The sequence below is a fragment of the Pristiophorus japonicus genome, chromosome 3, assembly GCF_044704955.1.
Source record: "Pristiophorus japonicus isolate sPriJap1 chromosome 3, sPriJap1.hap1, whole genome shotgun sequence".
Lineage (NCBI taxonomy): Eukaryota > Metazoa > Chordata > Chondrichthyes > Pristiophoridae > Pristiophorus > Pristiophorus japonicus.
In genome coordinates, this window is record NC_091979.1 from 70615502 (window position 1) to 70638185 (window position 22684).

The 22684-nt window shown below is 40.1% G+C and overlaps 2 protein-coding genes across 12 annotated transcripts in view; both read left to right on the forward strand.

Moving 5' to 3' along the window:
- The window catches only part of LOC139259753 (nck-associated protein 5-like), a 1255355-nt gene extending 1242236 nt beyond the window's left edge, over positions 1 to 13119 (forward strand). For all 11 annotated transcript variants that reach the window (XM_070875434.1, XM_070875435.1, XM_070875433.1 and 8 more), the window contains one exon: positions 11606 to 13119. In XM_070875434.1, the coding sequence (XP_070731535.1) occupies positions 11606 to 11896 (291 nt within the window). In that variant the 3' untranslated portion in view covers positions 11897 to 13119. The remainder of the gene's footprint in view (positions 1 to 11605) is intronic.
- A 1156-nt stretch (positions 13120 to 14275) lies between these two features.
- LOC139257357 (ly6/PLAUR domain-containing protein 1-like) overlaps positions 14276 to 22684 on the forward strand; it is a 46106-nt gene continuing 37697 nt past the window's right edge. Inside the window, exons 1-2 of the mRNA XM_070874442.1 lie at positions 14276 to 14456; positions 14889 to 15026. Coding sequence (XP_070730543.1) covers positions 14408 to 14456; positions 14889 to 15026 — 187 coding nt within the window. The 5' untranslated portion in view covers positions 14276 to 14407. The remainder of the gene's footprint in view (positions 14457 to 14888; positions 15027 to 22684) is intronic.

The window sequence follows — 22684 nt, forward strand, 5'->3', positions numbered from 1 at the left end:
TTGTTAAATTGAGCAAATGATTGGGTAGAAATCAGCTGTGTGACCAATGCATGCCCAAAGCAAGAGGCCTGAGGAGCAACAGAAATTGGTCAAGTGCTTGCCCGTTCACCGGAGCCAAATTTCTAAAAGGTGTCCTCAATGGGCATTAAGCCCCTCATTTACATATGCAAGGAGCTTAAGGCCTGTTTTAACAAATTTAGCAGTGGGATCACTGCCTGTGCAGATTGGATGCAGGCCGTCTCCCTACTAAAGTAGTATGCTTTTCCACCCATTTTACAACTGAAAAACAGCTGTAAAGCATAGTGATTTCTACCCCAACGTATTCTATTTCAGATAAATATCTATTCCGAATAAATAATACATTAAAATCTCTTCTGGATTAAAAACAATTAAAGACAGTTTATAAATTCAAGTTGTTATCCGCTTGCTTTCTTCCTGTGCTGAAATGTTACTTATTTCAAAAAATATATTTCCTTGTTTGTTTTTAATTTGTTTTCCCATTTCCTCAGTTATCCATATTCTGTTCTGTTAACATTTTATTCCTTTTATTTTTAACTGGGATTTTGTTCGTAATCAATTGGCAGTAAATTACCTTTCAGATAATTCTCCTAATCTCCATCCTTTATTTCTCTTTCTCTCTATTTTTGCACTCTGAATCTATCAACAATGTAAATACTTTTCCTACACTCACCTGATCACCCTTCTAATTTTTCCTGTTATTTTATTGGCCACAGCAGTGCGATCTCGGTCAGTGTAGACAAATGCAAATGTTATCCTTAAAACTCAGTTTACATTGATTTGTTGTAATATCTATTCACTGTAGACACATAATTCAAAGATTAATTAAATCATAGTGATGCCCAGTTATGTGATCAGATTATTTTTCAAAAATTGACAGTACTGTTTTGCAATTGCAGCTGCAAAGGTTTGACTGTTATTCTGAGTCTATCAACATCCAACACAAATCAGTAATCAAAATCAATGAACTTATGTATCATTCATACTACCAACTTCCTGGTTGAGCTATTCACAGTGAAGCACCATTAATGTACTGTATGTGGCTGAATGATATTGATGCTTTAAAGTATGAATCATTATTGCCAATTTGAACACATAATAGTAGCTATTGCTGTAATGATAAACACCTATTTTTATATAAATTTGCCTCTATTTTGTGGTTCATAAGTTATTTGTGCAACAATAAGAAAGCATTAATGTACTTAGTTTGCATTTTGTAGTTCTTAGTTAAAGTATCAACTAATGGTGAGGGTTGAAGTTGATCACAGTGGATGCAAAACAAATGTCAGATCTTCACCATGTCACTGAACAAAGATGTTTTACAGAAACCATCCATCTCCATATCCAACTATTCAGATATCCACCCATTCAATACATAAAGTTTCATAAGAAACAGATTTTTGGAGTATTAACTGTTTCTTTTTCCTTGCCCATTGCATCTCTTCTCACCTCTGAGCTCTTCTGAATACTCTCTCATATCTGCTTCTTGCAGAATACCAAGCAGCAAATCACACTTTGTAAACCGCCCTGTCTGGTTTGGCATTATAAATTAGTGAACTGGAGTGGTTGTTGAGAATTCCTTTCTCCCTTTTCCATTCTAGCTGCTGCTTTCACTACATAGACCAGTGCCAGTAAGTGATATTTTTGCTGCAATGGAAGTTTTTATCCTATCAGACATGTATTAAATCTTAGTTCAATCGGGTTCGCCAGTTTGTTTCCTTTTGTGGAAGTTCTGTCTATTGCACCAGGCATCCTATTTTGTCTGAAACATCTCAAACCAACTTTATCTCTGTTTGGAAAGTCTATAAATCCTTGTTAGTGTTGCTAAATGCAACTTTATTGAGAGGCTGCAACCATTGCCTTCCTACTTTTCCACCAGATGTTTTTTCTGGTCCCTTCTCAAAGCTCTCTGTTGTAGCTTCTGTGAATCTTATTTTTGTTTCTCTTGTGTCCTGATGCTATTTTGCCACTTTCTGCTCCAACTTTTATCTCAACAATCCTCCCTCCATTGCTCAGTTACTTCCAACAAGTCTGACCAAAAACCATCGGAATTCCATAAAGATTTGAGCCAAAACCCTCAGTAACTTTGCCCCAAAATCTGTAGAAATCCAAAAAGCTGCAGAGATGCTTGGTTAAATGAAATGCATATAAGAAAGAAGTACACTTATATAGCATTTTTCATGACCACCAGAAGCACTTTACAGCCAATTAAGAAGTACTTTTGAAGTGTAGTCAATGTTGTAATGTAGGAAACATGGCAGCCAGTTAATGCACAAACAAGCTCCCACAAACAGCAATGTGATAATGACCAGATAATCTGTTTTAGTAATGTTGATTGAGGAATAAATATTGGCTAGGACACCAGGGATAACTCTTCGAAATAGTGCCGTTGGATATTTTACATTCACTTAAGAGGGCATACGGGGCATCGGTTCAATGTCTATCTAAAAGATAGACATTGAACAAAGATAGGCACCTCCAACAGTGCAGCACTCCCTCAGTACTGCATTGGAGTGTCAGCCTAGATTTCTTTTGTGCTCAAGTCTCTGGAGTGGGACTTGAACCCACAACCTTCTGACTCTGAGGTGAGGGTGCTCCCCACTGAGCCACAGCTGTCACTATACATTTACTGTAAATTGTCTTGGTTCCTTTTAGGACGAGCACTTCAACAATTCGTAGCACTAGAAAAACCCTCCCACCAAGACAAATACAGGGGAGGCTCTTCTCTCTTGATCTTCTGGACAACAACAACAACAACTTGTATTTATTTCACACCTTTAATGTAGTGAAACGCCCCAAGGCGCTTCACAGGAGTATTATGAGATTTTAAAAGTTGACACTGAGCTGCATAAGTAGAAATTAGCGATGGTGACCAAAAGCTTGGTCAAATACGTATGTTTCAAGGAGTGTCTTGAAGGAGGAAAGAGAGCTAGAGAGGCTGAGAGGTTTAGGCAGCGAGTTCCAGAGCTTGGGTCAAGGCAACAGAAGGCACGGCCACCAATGGTTGAGTGACTATATTTAGGGATGCTCAAGGGAGCAGAATTAGAGGAGTGCAGACATCTCGGGGGATTGTGGTGCTGGAGGAGATTACAGAGATAGGGAGGTGCAAGGCCATGGAGGGGTTTGTAAATATGGATGAGATTTTTGAAATCGTGGCATTGCTTAACCGGAAGTCATTGTAGGTCAGCCAGCACGGGGGTGATGGGTGAGCAGGACTTGGTGCCAGTTAGGACATGGGCAGCTGAGTTTTGGATCCCCTCTAGTTTACATAGGGTAGAATGTGGGAGGCCAGGAGTGCATTGGAATAGTCAAGTTTAGAGGTAACAAAGGCATGGATCAGGGCTGCAGCAATGGATGAGCTGAGGCAAGGTTGGAGATGGGAGACGGCTGCAGAGTGACTTGGATAGGTTAGGTGACTGGGCAAATGAATGGCAGATGAAGTATAATGTGGATAAATGTGAGGTTATCCACTTTGGTGGTAAAAACAGAGAGACAGACTATTATCTGAATGGTGACAGATTAGGAAAAGGGAAGGTGCAACGAGACCTGGGTGTCATGGTACATCAGTCATTGAAGGTTGGCATGCAGGTACAGCAGGCGGTTAAGAAAGCAAATGGCATGTTGGCCTTCATAGCGAGGGGATTTGAGTACAGGGGCAGGGAGGTGTTGCTACAGTTGTACAGGGCCTTGGTGAGGCCACACCTGGAGTATTGTGTACAGTTTTGGTCTCCTAACTTGAGGAAGGACATTCTTGCTATTGAGGGAGTGCAGCGAAGATTCACCAGACTGATTCCCGGGATGGTGGGACTGACCTATCAAGAAAGACTGGATCAACTGAGCTTGTATTCACTGGAGTTCAGAAGAATGAGAGGGGACCTCATAGAAACGTTTAAAATTTTGACGGGTTTAGACAGGTTAGATGCAGGAAGAATGTTCCCAATGTTGGGGAAGTCCAGAACCAGGGGTCACAGTCTAAGGACAAGGGGTAAGCCATTTAGGACCAAGATGAGGAGAAACTTCTTCACCCAGAGAGTGGTGAACCTGTGGAATTCTCTACCACAGAAAGTAGTTGAGGCCAATTCACTAAATATATTCAAAAGGGAGTTAGATGAAGTCCTTACTACTCGGGTGATCAAGGGGTATGGCGAGAAAGCAGGAAGGGGTACTGAAGTTTCATGTTCAGCCATGAACTCATTGAATGGCGGTGCAGGCTAGAAGGGCTGAATGGCCTGCTCCTGCACCTATTTTCTATGTTTCTATGATAGTATGGAGGCGGAAATAGGCGGTGGATGTGTGGTCGAAAGCTAATTTCAGGGTCAAATATGACATCAAGGTTGCAAACAATCTGGTTCAGCCTCAGACAGAAGTTGAGGAGAGGGATGGAGTCAGTGGCTATGGAACGGAGTTTGTGACAGGGACTGAAAACAATGGCATCGGTCCTCGACAGGATATGAAAGTTTGCTGTTTGATATACAATTCGGTTCTTATCTATAATATCCAACCTCTTTGTTTTAACCTTTTTGTCTCTCTATTTAGCTGGTACTACTATGGTCAATGCTCCTGTGAATTTTCTTGCTCCTCCCAATCTCCAAATATACCATGCTACATGCTTTTTCTTCCCTATATACTTAACTGTGCACTCGCTTGTGTTAAATTTAAGACTAATTATAAAATTTCCTACTCTAACTTATTCTCTTCCAGGACTTCAGATCTATGGAACACCATGCTAGCTTTCATCTTCCTTCCTACAATCCTCAAGATTTTATAACTTGAGCTTTTTATCACCTGATCACTGCTTCTTGATTTATCTTATTATGCTTTTCAACCTTGATGGTGTGCTACACTATAGATCTTGCCTTTATTAGTTTCTCAATAAAAAGATGATTAAGCCTCCAGAGCAGCATGATGCTATTTTCATAGGATTACTTTTACCATCATATAATATCACTCATCCGTTAACCAAGCATCCTTACTCCAGTAAGTTGACTGAAAATAAAGTAGAAATCTAACTAAATATAAATGCATAAATGAAATCAGATAACAGCTTTTAAATTTCTATTCGTCCTTGTTTTCATATTCTATCTCTGTCAATTATATAGCAATTCCTCATCTCTCCCATATATATGTTTACTAATTGTGAATGTTATTTGTCTTTTCCTGTCATCAGTTATATAAAAACACATGATATTGAAAGACTATGTTTCATATTTGTAATTCCTGTCTTTGCTCCTGATCCAAGCTCACAAATCTGTGCTGTACTATTTCATATTACATAATTTCTTTATTTACATGTTCCTGATATCTCTTTCTTAACTGCCTTATTATCTGCTCTCCTGCACATCTTTGATTCTCACACTTACTGATTTTATTCAACTATTGCTGACACTGATCTACATACAGATGGCACAACAACCACATTCTCCTCCAAGTTTGTGTTCCTCGACAACAAAAAGTGCAATAGTTGTAGAAGAAAAACAGTTCACGTAGAAAACAAATGAATAATTGTGGTAAGAATATAATATGCTATTGATGATATAGTTCATAAATGGACCAGATCAGAATACACATTTGTGATTTTGGTGCTCATTTATTATGTTTTGTGTCTTCTCCTGCAAATATCACATTACAGCATTATCCAAGGTTTAGCCTGAATTTCTACATGTCTCTTCAACTGCTTACCTGGTTTAGGGGATAGGAGATTCCATGAAATAGCCCTTGCAAAATCAAAGGCAAGGGAAAAAATGCTTTTTGTTTCATGAACATATCAGATTCCTCTATATGCTGCCTAGTTCTCCTGAATTCTCAGAGCCATACACCATCTATTGCTTAGAGGGTGGTGGTTAATTAGCAATCTGGTCATGCGGTGCCCTTTGGGGAAGAGTGACCATAATATGGTAGAATTCTTCATTAAGATGGAGAGTGACACAGTTAATTCAGAGACTAGGGTCCTGAACTTAAAAAAAGGAAACTTCGATGGTATGAGACGTGAATTGGCTAGGATAGACTGGAGAATGATACTTAAAGGGTTGATGGTGGATAGACAATGGCAGACATTTAAATATCACATGGATGAACTAGAACAATTGTATATCCCTGTGTGGCGTAAGAATAAAAAAGGGAAGGTGGCTCAACTGTGGCTAACAAGGGAAATTAGAGAAAGTGTTAAATCCAAGGAAGAGGCCAGAAAAAGCAGCAAACCTGAGGACTGGGAAAAATTTAGAATTCAGCAGAGAAGGAATAGGGCTTTAATTAGGAGGGGAAAAATAGAGTATGAGAGTAAGCTTGCAGGGAACATAAAAACTGACTGCAAAAGCTTCTGTAGATATGTGAAGAGAAAAAGATTAGTGAAGACTAATTAAGGTCCCTTGTAGTCAGAATCAAGTGAACTCATAATGGGGAACAAGGAAATAGCAGACCAATTGAACAAATACTTTGGTTCTGTCTTCACTAAGGAAGACACGAATAACCTCCCGAAAATACTAGGGGACCGAGGGTCTAGCGAGAAGGGGGAACTGAGGGAAATCCTTATTAGTCAGGAAATGGTGTTAGGGAAATTGAAGGGACTGAAGGATGATAAATCCCCAGGGTCTGATAGTCTGCATCCCAGAGTACTTAAGGAAGTGGCCCTAGAAATAGTAGATGCATTGGTGGTCATTTTCCAACATTCCATAGACTCTGATTCAGTTTCTATGGACTGGAGGATAACTAATGTAAGCCCACTTTGCAAAAAAGGAGGGAGAGAGAAAACAGGGATTTATGGACTGATTAGCCTGACATCGGTGGTGGGGAAAATGCTGGAATCAATTATTAAAGATGTAATAGCAGCACATTTGGAAAGCAGTGACAGGATCGGTCCAAGTCAGCATGGGTTTATGAAAGGGAAATCATGCTTGACAAATCTTCTAGAATTCTTTGAGAATGTAACTAGTAGAGTGGACAAGGGAGAACCAGTGGCTGTGGTGCATTTGGATTTTCAAAAGGCTTTTGACAAGGTCCCACACAAGAGATTAGTGTTCAAAATTAAGGCACGCGGTATGGGGGTAGAGAACTGGTTGGCAGACAGGAAGCAAAGAGTGGGAATAAATGGGTGATTTTCAGAATGGCACGCAGTGACTAGTGGGGTGCCGCAGGGTTCAGTGCTGGGACCCCAGCTACTTACAATATACATTAATGATTTAGATGAAGGAATTTAATGTCATATCTCCAAATTTGCAGATGACACTAAGCTGGGTGGCAGTGCGAGCTGTGACGAGGATGCTAGGAGGCTGCAGGGGGACTTGGACAGTTTAGGTGAACGGGCAAATGCATGGCAGATGCAGTATAATGTAGATAACTGTGAGGTTATCCACTTTGGTGGCAAAAACAGGAAGGCAGATTATTATCTGAATGGTGACAGATTATTAAAAGAGGAGGTGCAACGAGACCTAGGTGTCATGGTACATCAGCCATTGAAGGTAGACATGCAGGTACAGCAAGCAGTAAAGAAAGCTAATGGCATGCTGGCCTTCATAACGAGGGCATTTGTGTATAGGAGCAGGGAGGTCTTACTGCAGTTGTACAGGGCCTTGGTGAGACCACACCTTGAGTATTGTGTGCAGTTGTGGTCTCCTGATCTGAGGAAGGACATTCTTGCTATTGAGGGAGTGCAGCGAAGGTTCACCAGACTGATTCCCAGGATGGCAAGACTGACATATGAAGAAAGACTGGATCAACTAGGCTTATATTCACTGGAATTTAGAAGAATGAGAGGGAATCTCATAGAAACACATAAAATTCTGACGGGATTGGACAGGTTAGATGCAAGAAGAATGTTCCCAATGTTGAGGAAGTCCAGAACCAGGGGTCACCGTCTAAGGGTAAGGGGTAAGCCATTTAGGACCGAGATGAGGAGAAACTTCTTCACTCAGGGAGTGGTTAACCTGTGGAATTCTCTACTGCAGAAAGTTGTTGAGGCCAGTTCGTTAGCTATATTCAAAAGGGAATTAGATGTGGCCCTTATGGCTAAAGGGATCAAAGGGTATGGAGAGAAAGCAGGAATGAGGTACTGAAGTTGCATGATCATCCATGATCATATTGAATGGTGGTACAGGCTCAACGGGCCGAATGGCCTACTCCTGCACCTATTTTCTATGTTTCTATGGCTCTAGGAATTTCCATCCCCCCACTAACGATGCTCTAATGTGGCCATTAAAAAGTTCATAGCCATGACATGGGGATGGGTTGTCCTCTTATATTACCTTCACACTGACTAGAGATACCTGCCCTCTGCTTAATACATCCACACAGTAGCATAATTAAGATCAATAACTGATTAGTATATTGGAATAATTCTCTCAATACTGTGGCATTGCATGGGTATCTTGTCCGTTTGCACATAAATGCTGCTGTGGCTTTTAAGGGAGAGGTACATCAAAATATAAAAATGGTAATTGGGACCAACCTTTTCCCTTGTGGGCATTTCAGATCTTGGGTTCAGTGCTCATTAAAATGATTTTGTAGAAATGTCCTAGTGTGTTGGAAACAGCATGTAAGGATATGTTAGCAATGCTCCACCTCACCCTCAGTAAGCTCCCGCTGGAGTGGATCTAAATTATAGAACAACTCGGAATCTGTTCAACCTCCGCCACCTCCAGGCCAGATCCAAGGTCGTCCCATCCTCTGTCATTGAACTACAGTACACAGATGACGCTTGCATCAGCGCACACTCGGAAGCCAAACTCCAAGCCACCATCAACACCTTCACCGAGGCGTACGAGAGCATGGGCTTTACACTAAACATCCATAGGACAATGGTCTTCTACCCATCTAAACCTGTCAATAAGGGCAGACATCAACAACGCGGTCCAACATTCGGCCTTCGGTCACCTGAGGAAGAGAGTATTTGGAGACGAGGACCTCAAACCCGGCACCAAGCTTATGGTCTACAGGGCAGTAGTGATACCCACCCTCCTATATGACTCAGAGATGTGGACCATGTACAGCAGACAGCTCAAAACGTTGGAGAAGTACCACCAACGCTACCTCCGCAAGATCCTGCACATCCATTGGCAGGATAGGCGCACCAATGTCAGTGTTCTTGCTCAGGCCAACATTTCCAGCATTGAAGCATTGACCATGCTAGATCAGCTCCATTTGGCGGGCCACATCGCCCGCATGCCTGACACGAGACTCCTAAAACAAGCGCTCTACTCGGAGCTTTGACATGGCAAGCGAGCTCCAGGTGGGCAGAGGAAACACTTCAAGAACACCCTCAAAGCCTTCTTGACAAAATGTAACATCCCCACCGACAGCTGGGAATCCCTGACCCAAGTTCACCCAAAGTGGATGAAGAGCATCCGGGAAGGCGCTGAACACCTCGAGTCTCATCGCCGAGAGCAAGCTGAAGCCAAGCATAGACAGCGGAAGGAGCGTGTGGCAACCCAGGCACCCTACCCACCCGTTCCGTCAACCGCCATCTGCCTCACCTATGACAGAGACTGTTGGTCCCGCATTGAATTCTTCAGTCACCTGAGAACTCATTTTTAGTGTGAAAGCAAGTCATCCTCGACTCCGAGGGACTGCCTAAGAAGAAGAGGAAGAAGAAGGACATGGGAACTGAAATGGCAGCTTGCATTTTGCTCCGCTGTACTGTTGGGCAGATGGCCAGCTCCAGCCACTCAGAAAAATAAATGAAATGAAAGACAACTTAAGTCATTCTTGCACGTCGGGGAGTAGGTCATGTGCCTATTGCTTTCAGTTGGGAAGTAAAAGGAAAAGACAGGAAGTTGGAATGTGCAACTGGAAAATCACCCAAAAACTTGGTGATTCCTTTGATCATTCTTCCTCTTTGAACTAACCAATGAATGGTGATGGATTTAGCATTGATTTTGGCAATTCTGAGTACATATTCTTAATCTTTGATCTATTTTGGTTGGTTACTTTTAGCTATAGATTTACTTCTTGTATTAAGACTGTATCTTGATGCATTTATATTGTGGCTATGAGTTTGAGACTGATGTCTGCAGTATTGGTTCCAAGCAGTCAGTACTTTGTACTGCTTGGCTCAAATTGCAGTTTTCCTGTCCAAGTATAAATGCACAATAATTTCTGAGGTTAAAATGTCCTTTGTGTCATTCAATAAATGAGTAATTTAATAAGGGCGGCCTGGACCAGCATGGTGGCCCCGACCTGCGAGAGACCATCAGAGGCAGATGGGGCCATAAAAGGAGCGGCGACCTGGAGCAGTGTGGTGGCATGTCATTGCAAGATACAGCGCAAGCTGGTGCAGGAGAGCGATGGCAGCGAATAGGGTGATTGGATTGGACATCATCAAGATCCCGGTCGGTGATTGGAGCGTGGGCAGGTACAGCAGGGGCGGAAAGGTTGGGGTGCAGGAGTGGCGAGAGATCATGGAGCAACATGATCGTGGCCCAGAAGAGGCGTGGGTTTGGGGCCAGAAGAGGCGTGGGTCATGGGGCAGTAAGGACCAGCCCACACTGCAATATGTGTGCACACTAGGTCCATGCAGCAAAGCTGGTGTCCAGTTGTCTTGGTTAATCCTTGCCACTGGACCAAGACCTAGCTCTGTCAAGCCCGTGTGATGGCTGGTGTGCAACATTTAAAAAAAAATCGTTAAAAAAAAATCCACGCACAGGCATCTTTCACCCTTTAGGATGTTGTTCGGGATCTGGAATATTAGGTCCTTCATTAAAACACCTGTGAATTCATCCCTTTTTGGCGTGGAAGCAAGTCATCCTCAATACGAGGGATCACCTATGATGATGAATTCAATAAATAAATAAAATGAATATTTTCCTCTCAGTTATTTGATTTTCTCCCCTTACATACTCGTCCAAAAAAAGGAAGAGGACAAAAACTGTTCAACAAAGTTTGGGGCTGATTCTTTCAACGAGGCTTGTGACGGGTCAAAAGTCAGTCAGTGAGTGCCACCGGATTGGTGAACCGTAGGGGCTAATACAATTGAATTGATCCAATCCTGCTGCCCGCATTCCAATCGCATATGTACATTTTAACCACTTGTGAATTTGTTTTGTGCTTTAAGCCTGATTTTGACTTGGAAGCACTAACAAGTAGTGTAGGTTACAAACATATTTAACTGATCCATTTGCAAGAAGGATAACATTTAAAGTATTAACCGTAACACAGAAAAATCTCAGTGATGTGAACTGTATGTGCGAGTTCCATGGTAAAGGCTGGTACTGAAAATTGAGTGGACGCATAAAAAGCACTAAGGAATTTCTATTGATATAGTATCTGTTTCCTGAGATTTTATCTTGAAGTGGAATATGGCTGTATTGTGATTGACTGCCTCTGAAAAAGAGCCAGTTTTATTGACTATGCAACTGGAAACGAAGTAGGTATCTCCAGGAACTGTGCACTATGTATGCTTTTCCCCCCGAACTGGCTGTATTCCCAGTGATCGAGCATTCGGCATTGTGGAAAGGGATCCTGTACCCTTGCATCATGATAAATGAATGCCGCTGGAAGGACAACACAATGTCACCGGAAACCATCTCTCCCTACCCTGAACTGTAAATTACCAAATGTTATGCAAGACTGTAATCTATTCCATTTCGATTTATTACAGAAAATCAAACAAGTGGGCAAAGAGGGGTCAGACTCCAAGTTGTCCAATCTGCCGACCGTCTCGTTAGACACGCTCAACAGGATCAACTCCAATAGTTTGCGTATTATAGAGGAGGACAAAAACTGTTTAACAAAGCCTGAGGCTGAGAAAGAGGGCGTTGGAAAAAACGAAGAACCCTCACTGAGTTCGCCTGAAAAAACTGTTGTGGACAACCTGGAATCACTCTCTGACTCTTTGTATGACAGTTTCTCATCTTGCGCTAGTCAAGCATCTAATGAGGTGCTGGGATAAAACCTGCAAAACGTATTGAGCGGCGTATGGAGCACTTACAATAGAGAACTAAAAGAGTGAAGCCGTAAAGAAATTCCGAACTTTTTAAAAAACCGTGCCACAGTAGAATGAATTGTGCATCGGTTTGAGTCGAGACCGGACAACGATTAGCGAATTCATTCCACTCTTCAGACTAAGATTGCAGTTGCTGGCAGAAGACATTGAATGAAAACTGGGAAACTTCTATATAATGAATTGATTGATGTAAAAAAGCCAATTTTGCACTGTATAAATATTGTACTGATTTTTTTCCTGTAAATTGAAAAGTATATTTGTAGCAAAAGCATGAAAGCAATAAATGCTAAAACGGTGCAATCCTGCTTGGCTGATGGTTCCAGCTGAACAGTTTGAGGTCACAGGTTAACTATGATTTTTTTTTCTGTATTTGTTTCTGCGTTTGGCTCAAATCAGATCCAGTGGGGATGGACTATTCCACAAGAAGTCTCGTCTTCTTGGAAATATGACATCATGGCATTTTTACAAGTGGAGAACCACCTTAAACAACTACCACTTTTCCAATCTGTACGGAGGAAACCGACGAGTCCAGTTCAGATGATGTATACTTTAACTCTCAGGTGACTTTGAAACATTTGAAAAAAAATGGATGGCTGCATTACCCAGCTCTACGGGGTTTGGTCCATTTTCCATTAATAAAATCTATATCGGGGATATCTGTAATATAGTGTTGTTTTTAAAATGTTGTACAACGTTATGAGCACATCTCTCGTTACGAGCCGGCCTGACAGTTCTGATAAATCTTCACTTTCTCCTTTATCTTTCGACAACTTCGTCCTAAATCCCAGCTGGAGTTGCTGCAGGCAAGACCTTCCAATGGCGCTTCCCAGTGCTGACTGACTGCACTTGCTGATTTCCCCCTGTTTTCAAACCAGGCTTGTGCTCACATGTATGGAAAACGTGCGATATTTCAAATGGTGTGTATTTTTTCTAGCTGTGAGATATTTATATCTACTTTTGTACATGGAATTGTAAAGTAGTATATTTGATATTTTCTGGGATTCTATACACATAAGTCTTTGATTGAAACGCTTGATAAAAAAAATGTACCAAGTGTAAAAAGTCTTACGGTACCAACAGTGTTACTTAAATATCTGGTGCAATCTAGAGTGTTTATATTAGAAATTAATGTCATATTTTCATGTAAGGACATTGTCAGAGTAAATAAAGTCGATGCTTTTGCTTCCGGGCTTTAAACAAGTGATTATGTCATTATATTGCAATTACTGCACCTTGGCTCATTATTTCGCCTTTCACTACAACAATGCACACTGCAAACTTTCCGAACAAATTATTCGCTGCAGGGAGCTCGATCGAGTTTGCTATTTTATGTTGACTTTGCAGCCAGTGAGGGGAAAATAAGAATGGGAAAACAAAACGTTTTGCACAGAGCTTCAGATGGTTAAGCGAATTACAGAATCTTGTTTCCACTCTGCGCGCGCACAAGCTCTTGGTGGAAAGACTCACCTTAACACTCCAAGGATCGATGCGACCCTGAGTTGCAGGCTTGCAGCATACCTACAGTTCTTTAATAGTAAAACATTGGCTGCGTAAGCAAAATTGTAAATGCACTTTTATTCAAAGCAGGGATTAGACCAGTGAACCGTGATCGCAATAATATATAAAAAAGAACAAATGGAAAAGCTTTCAAGCATACAGGTAATCACCCAGCGTTCAGATAAGCAGGTCTAATACTCTGACAGTAACACTTGCGAGGCTTATTAGGATTAACTGTTTGCAGACCGTAATTGGAGCTTTGCCACTCGATTCCCGCGTTAACAAGAGCCATTCGCTTATATTTCGTATCGTCAAACTCTGTTCGTGTAATTGCAGTATTCTGCAGCACTCTTGGATTTACAACTGACTACTGGCTCAAAGCACTGAGCACAAACGCTGCCTTTAGATGTAACAATCGGCACTGTTACTCCTATCAAACTCACAAGAAACTGTTTGAGAAGAAAGAATACAGGTTTTCTTATATCTGTTCCTCAATGTACTTGTACATTAGGTTCCAGTGTTATTCATAGAGCTTGCTTCTCTTCAATACAAGCTCCCTCTTTTCATTAGTCTTAGAATATGTCCCTTTCGCTTTTAATCAGCACGTAATTCTACACTTCCCTTTCGTTCCCTCTCCTTTCCCCGTCCGTTGAGTATTTCCCTTTCCTACATGTCTTAGTATTAATGTCTCACTTACTCTCTTTTTCTCCCCGCCCCCTTTGAAAATGTTCAGATGAATCTCTCCGAATCCCAAGTGACAGATGCCGGCTGTCACGTGGGGCGAATGTTTGAATCCTCTGTCCATTCCCACACTGTCTCTCCTCCAAACTCTCAGTGTTCTCCGGCTCCCAGCTTGAGAGACCACTCTGCAGACATGGCTGGATCAAGGAAGCTCGCCTAAGACCCGACACTGATCGTACGCGCCACAATCCCCCTCATTACTCTCCACAGTACAGCAGAATGGAGCTTTTCATTTACACAACTTTCTGCGGATTTTTAGCGTCTACAGGTAAGCTTGAGATTTCCCTCCACAGGATCTGAAGTGATTTCATCTGAAATAGCCGTAACCAAAAATTACTGTGCATTTTCTCTGCTCTGTGCTCCCGTCTTTGGTCTAATCAATTTTCAGCAACAAAAGCATTTACGATTTTTTGCAGTTTATTTCACGATAAATCAATGTGATCTGTCGGAGCGTATACCAGTTAATTAATGGCAATAAAAGTTAATAAGGATCATAAGTGACTCAGAAAGCAATGATCAAAGCTTATATAATCGTCGCCTTGAAATTATTTCAGATGACTGATCTTGCAATTCATTGGATTCATTTCACTCTATACATCCCCATTGTCATTTCAATGTGCAAGTCTTTAGATACATTCAGAGCAGAGAGCCTAACCTGACAGTCGATCAATCCACGCCATATAAATTTTAACTTTTTCAGGGCTTGGCTTTCAAATCCAATGTTACCAATGTGAAGAATTCCGATTAAACGACGATTGTTCATCCCCGGAATATATAGCAAACTGTACAGTCAACGTGCAGGACATGTGTCTGAAAGAAGTGATTGTCAAAAGTGACGGTAAGGAATCCATTCAAGAGAACATTGCATTGGAAAATATGTATTCAAGTCCACTTGTTTTAATTTACCTCCAGACGCAACGACTTTTCCTCAGTGGATGTAAACATAAAGAAAAATGGATTATTTTGACACTGCAACCTTGTAATTAGAATTTCTTCCTCTCGACTAGATACAATAAACATCCCTAATTTAATTTTTATGGACCAACCAATTTCTGCCTGAAGTGAAATATAGCCTCCATCAAGCAGTGAAGTGTTCTGGGTTCTTGTGAATCTAGGTTTCAGTTCATTGCTGAATACTAAAATAAATCTTAGCCACATAAAACGCAGCTGATCGATCTACCCACCCATTCAATGTTTCTTCTGTGTCTACCTGTCTAACATTCCTCTATATGGGGGAAAGAGATTAAATCCGGCATTGTGACATGATTATACCAGAAAGAAAAGAATGGCAAATTGAATTGTAAGATTAAAACTGTGCCGAGGTGTTAGATGTTGCACTCTTTGAACTTCAATAGAAATCATTTTCCACTTTCATGATAATCTGGATAAAGCCCCAGCACCAAACCAGATTGGTGTGAACACTCTTTTAGCTTCAATTAATCTTAATTTTGCATTTAAAAGTTTTTCAAAGGTTTGAATTCCGGAGAGATTAGAAAAGCTTGAGTCAACTTTGATCCAAATGTATAATATTTGGGAAAGGGAAAATGACCTTAAAATGATGCAATCATGATTAGGTGTCGTCAAGTAATTGGCACACATTTTAGAAATTTTTAAATACCAAGCTGATTTCAGACAAAGTTGGGAAAAGTTATAATTCATTATATTCAGTGCCAGCTTATCTACAACCACTCTATGTATAACACTGCATTTAGGTTCCGATTGGAAAATGTAAGATTTTTAATATACATCAAAATATTCCACAAACACACAAACTATTGTGGAAGAAATTAAACTGGAAATAATATGTAACGTGCCATACTTGGTGTGAAACCATGAATGGGAAGTGCAGTGAAATAGAATAAAAAATTTAAAGTGTGTTTACGAAACATATGTAATAACTGACATTTCTTATTCAATACAATCCAGATTTTCTTGTGACATGGCACTCACTATATCTACGGTGCCAAAGGAATGCAAAGGTTACATTTGTCATGGCATATAAAATTCTCCTTGTCCAAACCATCCTTGAAATTTCTGTAATCAGGTGGCCGTACAGATGCAGACCTTTTGCTCTGCTACTTACCATTGGGAAATAGAACACAAGGCATAGCATATGCTGAATGCCCAAAAGGCCACAGAAATGGTTTGAAATACTGCAGTTCCATTTTTCATAACCCCTGTCATCAGGCTTGGGCAGAAGTACACTGAGCTTTTGAAGACTTCACTTTTAATTTGGATTTTGCCTCAACCTATAACCCTATGACCATAATATTGAACTATTATAAGGCTTATTCTCTCTAGAATCTCTCTGCAGAAATCAAATGGAAATGATGTCCTTCTGACCTGCAGTAATGATGTCACAAAGGAATATTAATGCTTTCAACCAATATCATGTAGCTCTGCATTGAGAGACTATGGAGGCTCCTACTAACATTTTCCACAAAAGTAATGAAAACTTTACCTTTAAAATCAGTGCACTGCATACTTAGGAGATTTATATAAAATAATTAAACTCTGTAATATAATGTTAGGGGCTCAGCTTATACTTGTGAACTACTTTAATTTTGCTCTTCTGGTTTATGATAGCTAGCTAGATACATACATACATATAGATAGAGACATACTTAGATAGGTACACAATGTGAAATTGAATGTACTGCTGATTTCAAGGCTGCAATTGAGCTTTACAGTTAAGGTGACTTTTGGTACACTGCTGAAATTTCACTCTCATAACACGTGATTTGAACAGAGTTCTGACGAAAGGTCATCGACCTAAAACGTTAACTCTGTTTCTCTCTCCACAGATGCTGCCTGACCTGCTGAGTATTTCCAGCATTTTCTGTTTTTATTTCAGATTTCCAGCATCCGCAGTATTTTGTTTTTGTATTTAAACAGAGCCCCTTGAATAGATTAGAGTCTTGTCATTCTCTCCCAGGTATTCATGTTTTTCAATTTGGGAGGTATTCCCAATAATTAAGTGAGAAATAAGACATCATATAGTTCCTTCATAATCTTGAAAACAACGGGAGGGCAGTGAGTTTTGGATTGCTTTAGCAGAGTCGGCACAGACACAAAGGGGGCAAGTGATTCCTTCTGCACTGTAAACTTCTACAGCTTTATGGATAGTCTAGATTCTAACAATTAATGTTCTTCCCTAAAATTTCGGAAAATATTTACTTATTCCCTCTAGACCATGCGCCTACTGAATTCACGAGAGCAGGTAAGCAGCCCATTTTCAACCCACAGGTGGTGCATAAGGATGACCTAGCAAAGGTTTCAGATTTGATTTCCTCTCTTTCTTCCCTCAATTTTGCAATCCTTGATGTTAAGGATATAAGCACTGAAGTGTGTGACATCAAAGATTAAGACATGGACAGCATCAATGCAAATCTGGAGTCTTGGGGAAAAAAATCACCAGAGAGGATAGGAACATAGGAACAGGAGTAGGCCGTTCAAATCCTCGAGCCTGTCCTGCGATTCAGCTGATCTGTACTGTAACTCCATCCATCCACCTTGGCTCCATATCTCTTAAACCCTTGGCTAGCAAAAATATATTAAACTCAGGTTTAAAAGTATTAATTGGACTAGTATCTATTGCTTTTTGTGGGAAAGTGTTCTACACTTCTACCACCCTTTGTGTGAAGAAATGTCTCCCAATTTCTCTCCTGAATGACCTGGTTCTGATTTTAAGGTTATCTTCCCTTGTCCTGGACTCCCCCACCAGCAGAAAAAGTTTCTCTCTATCTACCCTTTCAATTCCTTTCAAAATCCTAAAAATCTCAATCAGATCACCATGTAACCTTTTATATTCCAAGATATACAAGCCTCGTTTATGTAATCTCTCTTCAGAATTTAACCCTTGGAGCCCTGGTAACATTCTGGTGAATCTACATTGTACTCCTTCCAAGGCCAATATGGTGCCCAGAACTGTACACAGTATTCCAAACGTGGTCTAACCAGGGCTTTGTAAAGCTAAAGCAAAACTTCCTCCCATATAGTCATACCCTCTAGATAGACTATCCATTAGTTTTTCTGATTTGTAAAACATCTGACCACCAATATTGCCTCTAAGCTGCACGCATGCGCAGACATGCAGCAATTGGGAAGGTAATGCACAAGGTGCTCACAAGCTGTTTCTTCAAAGATACTGCGGGTACGCAGCTGCTCAGCAAATTTAAAGGTACAGCACACTAAAAAAAATTTAGAGGGAACATTGCTGACCACTATATTTTAGTGATCTGTGTTAATGGACCTCCACCATCCCTAGCTTTTCACCATTTAAAAAATATTCATATGTATTCATTTTTGGTCCAAAATAGATGACCTCAAACTTACCTGTGTTGAAATCCATCGGCCACAGTTTTGCCCACTCACTCAATCTATCAATGTCTCTGCAATTTTATGCTGCCATCTACACTACTTACTATGCCACATATCTTTGTGTCATCGGCAAACTTGGATCCCTATTATGTTATCTAAATCATTAATAAATATAGTGAATAGTTGAGGCCCCACCACAGATCCTTGTGGGAAACTATTAATTACTTCCTCCCAATTCAAGCATATACTCATTTTCCCTACAATCGTCCCAATCTCCTAACCAGGTCAATAATTTGCCTTCCAATTCCATGAGCTTTAATTTTAGCTAACAGTCTCTTATGTGGAACCTTATTGAATGCCTTCTGGAAGTCCATATAAACTACATCCATAGACATTCCCTGTCTATTATTTACATAGGATTACATAGGATATATGACACAGAAACTAGCCATTCAGTCCAACCAGTCCATGCCGACATTTATGCTCCACTTGAGCCTCTTCCTGTCTTTCCTCATCTAAATCTATCGGCATAACCATCCATTCCCTTCTCCCTGTTTTTTTCAAGAGAAAAGAGACCCAGCCTATTCATCCTTTCCTAATATGTATACTCTCGCATTTCTGGTATCATCCTTGTCAATTTTCTCTGCACCCTCTCCAGTGCCTCTAAATGCTTTTTACAATATGTCGACCAGAACTGTAAGCAGTACTCTATAACGCCTAGAATTTCCATTTCACTTCCGGCGGTTTTCTCAGTGGTACTGCTCACTTTCAGCAGAAAACCACCCGGTGAAAATTTCCACTCCATTTTTTCAAAATATCACTGGGGAGTGGACCGCCGAAAAAACCACTACCATCCAAGTTTGGGCTCAGCGGTGACCCGTAGGTAAGATCGGAAAAAATGGCCACGAAAATCAGCCGGAGCTGGGCGGTAGGTAAGTAGCCCTGCAAAGAAAGGTAAGTTAAAGGGTTTTTTATAATTCTTTTTAAATTCTTTTACAGCACTTAAGTTAAAAAGGGTCTTGAGAATGTTTTATTTTTTATTTTTTGTTTCTTGGAAAAAATATTTTTTGTGTTTTCCCCCCTCCTTAGGCCCAACCGCAGCCTTGGTCTAAATTTGAGTAATTAATCGCCCACTTTGATTACGAACCACCCAAATTAGCCAGGATCACGTTTAACCCACGAAAATCTACATGTAAGATCCATTTTCTTGCCGGGCAGTATTTTTTCCTTTTTTTACGCAATTTTTCGGCACGTTAATTTAAGAAACTTAGCGATCTTTTTGGACGACAATCCAGCGGTGGCAGGTTTTAGGGAAATTCTAACCCAATGTGTGGTCTAACCAACATTCGATACAGGTTTAGCATAACTTCCCTACTTTTCAATTCTATACCTCTAGAAATAAACCCTAGTGCTTGGTTTGCTTTCTTTAATACCTTTGTTAACCTGTGTCACTACTTTTAATGATTTGTATATTTGTACTCCGAGATCCCTTGCTTCCTATACCCCACCTAGCCTCTCGCCCTCAAGGTAATGAGTGACCGCTCTATTCTTCCTACCAACATGTAATACCTCATATTTATCTATGTTGAACATTTGCCAATTATATGCCCATTCTACAAGTTTATTAATGTCCTCCTATAATTTGTGGCAGTCCTCCTCAGTCTTGACTATCGCCCCCAATTTGATGTTATCCGCAAATTTAGAAATTGTGCTTTTGATTCCAAAGTCTAAATCGTTAATATAAATTAGGAACAACAGTGGTCCCAGGACTGATCCTTGTGAAATACCCCTACACACCGTGAATAACTATAATTTACCCCATCTCTCTGCTTTCTGTCTTAAAGCCAGCTAGCTACCCATTCTGCTATTTGTCCCCTAACTCCACATTCTCTGACCTTGTTCATCAGCCTATTATGGGGTACTTTATTGAAGGCCTTTTGAAAATCTAGATAAATTACATCTACTGTATTACCATTGTCTAGTATCACTGTTACCTCTTCAACAAATTAAATGAGGTTGGTCAAACAAGACTTTCACTTTTGAAATCCATGCTGACTATTCATTATTTTATTTTTGGTTTCTGGATGGTCTTCTATTTTCTCCTTTAGTAGGGATTCCATTATTTTTCCTACCAGCGATGTTAAGCTGACTGGTCTGTAATTCCCTGGACATGTTCTATCCCCTTTTTAAATTTAGGTATTACATTAGCTATCCATCAGTCCTCTGGCACTACACCTTTTTCTAATGAATTATTAAATATGTGTAGTAATGCTTCTGCTATTTCTTCCCTAGATTCTTTTAAAATATTTGGATGCAATCCATCCGCACCAGCAGTTTTATCCTCTTTGAAATTGATGAGTTTACTTAATATATCCCCTCTTTTTATTTTTAATGTATTTATCTCATTACTAACCTCATCATCCAATGTCATGTCCACCTGTTCTATCTCCCTGGTAAATACTGCAGCAAAATCATTTTTTAATATTTCTGCCATCTCTCTATCATTACCTGTGATATTATCCTGTCTATCCCTTAATGGCCCTATTCCCAATCCCAGCCTTCCTTTTTTATTGATGTGCATGTAAAATATTTTACTATTTTGCTTTATGTTCCTTGAAAATGTAATGTCATACTTCCTCTTTGCCTTCCTAATTGTTTTTTTGACTTCTCTTCTAATCTTTTCAGATTCACCCTTATCATGCACTCCCCTATTGTCTATATACTTAATGTATGCCTCTTTCCTTACTCTCAATTGTTCCCTTATGGCTTTATTCATCCATGGAGTCTCATTAGTGTTTAGTTTGTTCTTTCCTTTTAGCGGAATATATTGTTCCTGCACTCTGTTAAACACCGTTTCAAATGTTTCCTCTTGCTGCTCTATATTGTTTTTTGCCAATATTGTTGCCCATTTTATTTTCCCATGTTCTATTCTCAGCCCTTCAAAATCAGCTTTTCTCCAATCTATTGCCCTGGTTTTCATCATACTTATGTCCTTCTCAATTATCATCTTAAAGTGTATTATATTATGGTCACTATTGCCAAGATGTTTCCCTACTTTTACTTCTCTTATCTGCTCTGATTCATCCCCATTACTAGATCCAATAGTGAATCCTCCCTTGTTGGGCTTTTTACATATTCATTTAGAAAGGAGTCCTGTACACATTGTAGGAACTCCATTCCCTTATCCCCTTTACCTACCTGTTCTGGCCAATTAATACCAGGGTAGTTGAAATCCCCTATGATTATTATTCTATGTCTTTTACTCATTCCCCTAATTTGTCTGCATATTTCTTCCTCCACCTCCCTTCCACTATTAGGTGGTCTGTAGACTATGCCTATTAGTGTGATTCATCCTTTTTTTAAATCTTTTATCTCTATCCATATGGATTTTATTTCTTTTTTGCTGATAGCTGTGACACTTTTTTCTACTGTCATTATGTTATCCCTAATAGGTAAGCTTCTTCACCTCCCCTTGTTCCCTCTCTATCTTTTCTAAATATGTTAAACCTTGAAATGTTTAATTCCTAGTCCTGATTTTTCTTTAACCATGTCTCATAATCCCTTCTATGTCTGGTTTCTCCCAAGCGTATGATTGCCTCCAGCTCCCCTGTTTTATTACGGACACTATGTACATTGCTGTACAGACAGTTTAACTAATTTTTAATAATATTACCTCTCATTTTATGTTCAACCATCTTTTTAGACTCCTGTTCCATGACTCTATTTATTCCCTTGCCATCAATGTCCTCCCTTACTTTATTCTTTCCTCTGCTCTCTTTTCCTGTTTTGTTTATATTTAGGCTGGTTACGTTTCTTGTAGATCCCTCCCCCTATATTACTAGTTTAAAGCCTTTGCCACCTCCCTTGTTACCCTTTCAGCTAGGACACTTTAGTTACTTCCTCAAAAAATTCAATTAGGTTTGTTAGGCATGACCTACCCTTTACAAATCCATGTTGACTCTCTCTAATCAGCTCAAATTTCTCTAAGTGTTAAGTCACTCTGTCCTTAATTTATAGATTCCAATAACTTCCTCACAACAGATGTTAGACTAACAGGCCTATCTTTTCCTGGTTTCTCTATATCACCTTTCTTAAATAATGGAGTTATATTTGCAATTTTCCCATTTAAAGCATCTGCAATTTCCTCATCTACTTCCTTTGAAAGTCTGGGTGGAA